Below are 5,153 nucleotides of genomic sequence, written 5' to 3' on the forward strand. Positions count from 1 at the left end.
CGGTCCCACCTGGATGGCAGCCTTGGAGCCCAGCCCTATGTTAATCTATTCTGTGGTTCCTCAATGTCGCCCCACCTTGGAGTCATGCTGGGTTGGGGTCTCCATCCTCAGCGAGGAAGCGTCACATGTGAAGGCAAAAATGGGTGGAAGGGATTCATAACAGTCCCTACTCCTATGTCATCTCATCCCCACGACCTTGCTCTCACCCCGTGGCCCCTCCCTGTTCACCCCTGAAGCTGCCCTCCTCTGAGTGGGCTGTGTCCCCTCAGACAGCATCTCTTTCCACTGATGGCTGTGGGGAGGTGAGGCCAGGACACATGTGTCTTCAGGTGGCTGTAAAAGGAGGCCGTGGCCCTGAGGATGTCTCCTTTGTCCCAGAGCCCTGAGTTTGGGTCCTGGGATCCCATCTACAAACCTGGGTGACCTGCTGGGCTTTAGAACAAAGTGCTCAAACCCATGGCTTTTTTATTTTTATCTTGGATTTCCACTGCTACACTTTCAACCTTAGGGAAGGCACTTGACTCCTGGTTTTCCCATCTGTAGAACAGGGTTAGCATGACAATAAACAGTTCCTTTCTGAAAATCCTTGGAGTCAGATATTCTCCAGAATTCAGAATTTTTCAGTTTTGACAGGTGAAATGATACATATACTCTATAGGACATGACACCCCACTGGGGTCTGAAAGCACTTTGTGATCAAACACATTACTGTTTCACCAAATGGACTTTTGAACTTTTACACTAAGTGGAATAAGAAAGAAGGAAGAAAGTTTAGTCCCTCAGTCGTGTCCTACTCTTTGTGACCCCATGGACCATAGCCTACCAGGCTCCTCCATCCATGGGATTTTCCAGGCAAGAGTACTGGAGTGGGTTGCCATTTCCTTCTCCAGAGGATCTTCCCGACCCAGGGATCAAACCCGGGTCTCCCACATTGTAGGCAGACGCTTTACCATCTGAGCCATCAGGGAAGTCTAAACAAAACTATAAACGGTCTCCTGCTGTTCAGCTCAGAATTGGTGCTAAACAATTTTTAAAAAATTATTTTTCTACCTTGAAGGTTTGTGATTGTAGAAAAAGACCACGGTATACTGTATTTCTGTAGATATTGACACGCAGCAAAAAGACATAAAAATGTTGGTGGGTTGAGGCCAGATCCAATCCAGCTGTGAGATGAGACAAGTCTCCTGACAAGGCCAAAGGTGATGGGCGAAGAGAGTCATTCTGGAGCGGCTGCACTCTTACCTGAATGTCTGAGCCACTGGTTCAAAGTTCACAGATCCCGAGCCTCAGCCCTCACAGGTCCTGAGCCTTTTCTGATCATCTCACTTAATCTGCCTTCAGATCTGGATCTTTCTCGGATGAGTCCTAAGTGAAGACCACTGCATACTGGTGACTCTAACCTGCCAGACCTTCACAACACCATGTCTACCAGGTGGACAATCGCTGACCAAGAAGATGTAAACACCCTGTGCTGCCTCCTCCGCCTCCCGCAGGCGATCTCCATGTGTGTGGCCTTCTCCGTGGTGGCCAGCATGGGCAACGAGAGGGGGGCTATAGGCAACTGGTGCCTAGCCATCTGGTGCCTCTGTTTCATCGTGACTGTCTTCATCTCTATGTTCGAGTGGATTTACCACGACCGCAACTTTCCTTTTTGCTGGTACAAATTACCCATCACCTATGCCTGCTATGCGGCCCTCCTCTGCCTCTTGACCTCTATCATCTACCCCGCCCTCTACGTCCAGTACCTGCCTGATGGTCCTTCCCGAGACCAGGCCATCGCTGCTTCTGCGTTCTCCTGCATCGCGTGCGTGCTCTATGCCACAGATGTGGCCTGCACATGGAAACACTACAAGCTGAAGAACATCCCCTGCTATGTGCACACCTTACCAGGCCTGCTAAAGATTCTGGAGAGCGCTGTGGCCTGTGCCATCTTCGTCTTCCTCAGCAACACCTCCCTGTACCTGCACCAGCCGGCCCTGAAGTGGTGCGTGGCCGTGTACTCCATCTGCTTCATCCAGGTAGCTGTGGCCATGCTGCTGAGGCTGAGTGGCTGGGAGAACAGACTGCCCCTCCCGCTCCCCATTTTCCATCTGGGGCAGACCCTGCTCTCAAGCCTCCTCTATGCCAGCGCTCTGGTCCTCTGGCCACTCTACCAGTTTGATGAGAAGTTAGGTGGACATCCCCACTGGTACAGTGAAATGAGCTGCATTGATGAGCTCACCGACTATGGCTGCGTCTGGGACCAGCGACTGGCTGTGGCTGTCCTGACAGCCATCAACCTGCTGATTTACGCAGCCGACCTGGTGTACTGGGCTCGCCAGGTTTCTGTAGGGACTGAGGACCAACCCAGTACCCCTTAGTCCCTCCACTCAGGGGGTGTCTTTACAGAGCTCTGTGTCCCCTGATGCCCTCTTCCTGGCTCCCTCACTCCCTCTTCACATCTTTCCCCACTCATCTCTCTCTTTTCTGTTTCCTTCCCTCCATCTGCTCTGTCTCCTTCCTATCTTCCTTGGCTGCCCACGTCCTGTTTTGCTTCTTTCTCTTGCTTCTCTCATCTTTTCTGCATTTTCTTTTTGCCCCTTTTCTGGTCACCCTTGGTTTTCTTGTCTCCTGTGTCCTGACCACCTCTCCCCATCTTCCTTCTTCTGATCCATCAGGATCTGAGACTCCTCCCTTCTCTGCCCACCACCCCTCCCACCTCCTAAGGTGCTGACTCCATAGCACACAGCCCTCTGTGCAACTGTTCACACCCTGGGCCTCCGGAGAGGCCTCATTGTGAAAGCGTGTTTGTCCCCCTTGTGGTGCCTTAGTTGCTGTGTGTTTCTGGGTTTGGAAGTGAGGGTGGATAGCAAGGCACCAGGCCTCCTTTCTCCCAATAGAAGGGAGTGTATAGTGCATCTCCCCTTTAAGTAAAAAAAAAAAATCTTGGAGGTCACTGACTCCCATTGGACGAGAGTCCTGAAGCAGAAATTTCGGATCCCTGGGCCCCTCCTGATGCTCAGCCTCACCTGAGGTTGGCTCCAAAATTCTTCCCAGCTTACTAAACACTGGCTGCCTAGAGGGCATCTTAAAGGAATTTGGGGTGACTTCCACCCCCCATCAATGTCTGGAGAATCAAAAAAGGAGCTAGTGAAGAACCCCAGGGACTTTCAGACACCTGTCTGCAGTGTTGCTGAGGGGCAGCGATGTGGCCCTCCTGCCTCAGTGATCAAACAGCAGGTCCTGCCTCTGCAGGGAGAGGAGCTTGGCCAATGCAGCCTTAAGGTGATGTTAGTCTGGGGTTATTTTTGTCTTTCTTTTTCTATCTTCTGGTCAGGAGGCTAAAAATTATTGGGTGACTTATTTTTAAAGGGAAAGTTTATTTTCAGAATTTCTTAGGCAGGTGGTTTGGGGGTGGGGGTGGGGGGTGGTTGTTGCTGCTTCCATTGTCAAAGGAATTGCATTGCTCGAGTGTGAGGTGAGACATATGTGTGTTTCTGTGTCCCTGTTGCTTTTGCTGCTGCTTCCTGAGTTTCTGGAATCAGGTAAAATAAATATATAATTAAAAATTTTCTTCTAGATCTTTTTGTTTCCATCAGCCCCTACTGTCAATTATCGGGAAAAGCCTTGTACTTTTTCCTCACACACATAATGTTCTTTTTAATCTCAGTATAAAGATAAAGAGCATCCTCAAAGGCTCAGCAGTAAAGAATCCATGGGCGATGCAGGAGACAATGCAAGAGATGCCAGTTTGATCCCTGGGTAAGGTAGATCCCCTGGAGAAGGATATGGCCACCCACTCCAGTACACTTGCCTGGAGAATCCCATGGACAGAAGAGATGGATGGGCTACAGTCCATGGGGTCACTAAGAGCTGGACATGACCGACGCCACTTAGCATGCATATAAAGATGAAAGGGAAAAAACAAAGAAACAAAAAGCCCAAAACAAAATCCACATATTCTAATACCCCAAATTGACCTAGAACTAAAAAGAGTCCTAGTCAGTTTTCACCCTCACCCAAATCTATGTTTTTGAGAATCACTCCCACTGACTCTCCACCTCCATCTAAACCAGAGCCTGGGGATGTGGCCCAGCCTGTGAGGCAAGAGGTTGGGCCCCACCCCAATATCAACATCCTGCCCGCTACCTCTTAAAGGGGCCGTGACAGTACCTCAAGGCCTCTCTTTAAAGGTGTGTACCGGTATGGATGTTCAGTGCACCTGAGTGTGTACATGTGTGCGTGCTCATGTCAGTCAGTCAGTTGAGTCGCTCAGTCATGTCCGACTCTTTGCAAACCCATGAACGACAGCATGGCAGGCCTCCCTGTCCATCACCAACTCCCACAGTTTACCAAACTCATTTCCATTGAGTCGGTGATGCCATCTAACCATTTCATCCTCAGTCATCCCCTTCTCTTCCTGCCTTCAATCTTTCAAACATCAGGGTCTTTTAAAATGCGTCAGCTCTTCACATCAGGTGGCCAAAATATTGGACTTTCAGCTTCAATATCAGTCCTCCGAATGAACACCCAGGACTGATTTCCTTTAGGATGGACTGGTTGGATCACCTTGCAGTCCAAGAGACTCTCAAGAGTCTTCTGCAACACCACAGTTCAAAAGCATCAGTTTTTTGGCACTCAGGTGGCTTTATAGTCCAACTCTCACATCCATACATGACTACTGGAAAAACCATAGCATTGACCAGATGGACCTTTGTTGACAAAGTAATGTCGCTACTTTTTAATATGAGGTCTAGGTTGGTCATAACTTTCCTTCCAAGAGGCAAGCATCTTTTAATATCATGGCTGCAATCACCATCTGCAGTGATTTTGGAGCTCCCCAAAATAAAGTCAGCCATTGTTTCCATTGTTTCCCCATCTATTTGCCATGAAGTGATGGGACCAGATGCCATGATCTTAGTGTTCTGAATGTTGAGTTTTAAGCCAACTTTTTCATGCTCCTCTTTCATTTTCATCAAGAGGTTCTTTAGTTCTTCTTCACTTTCTGCCATAAGGGTAGTGTCATCTGCATATCTGAGGTTATTGGTATTTCTCCCCGCAATCTTGATTTCAGCTTGCTTCCTCCAGCCCAGCGTTTCTCATGACATACTCTGCATAAAAGTTCATGTGCCGCCCTGCAATGACACCAACAGCCCTATATAGTAACTGGTGAC

The 5,153-nt window shown here is 49.0% G+C and overlaps 1 protein-coding gene across 1 annotated transcript; it reads left to right on the top strand.

The window, feature by feature from the left end:
- The first annotated feature begins 1,343 nt into the window (after positions 1–1,343).
- LOC120859717 (myeloid-associated differentiation marker-like) lies at positions 1,344–2,360 on the top strand. The gene has a single exon (XM_040235716.1). The coding sequence runs from the start codon at positions 1,422–1,424 to the stop codon at positions 2,358–2,360; it is 939 nt and encodes a 312-aa protein (XP_040091650.1). The 5' UTR covers positions 1,344–1,421.
- Positions 2,361–5,153: the final 2,793 nt, after the last annotated feature.

This window comes from Oryx dammah, unplaced genomic scaffold (assembly GCF_014754425.2).
Source record: "Oryx dammah isolate SB20612 unplaced genomic scaffold, SCBI_Odam_1.1 HiC_scaffold_2526, whole genome shotgun sequence".
NCBI classification, from domain to species: Eukaryota; Metazoa; Chordata; class Mammalia; order Artiodactyla; family Bovidae; genus Oryx; species Oryx dammah.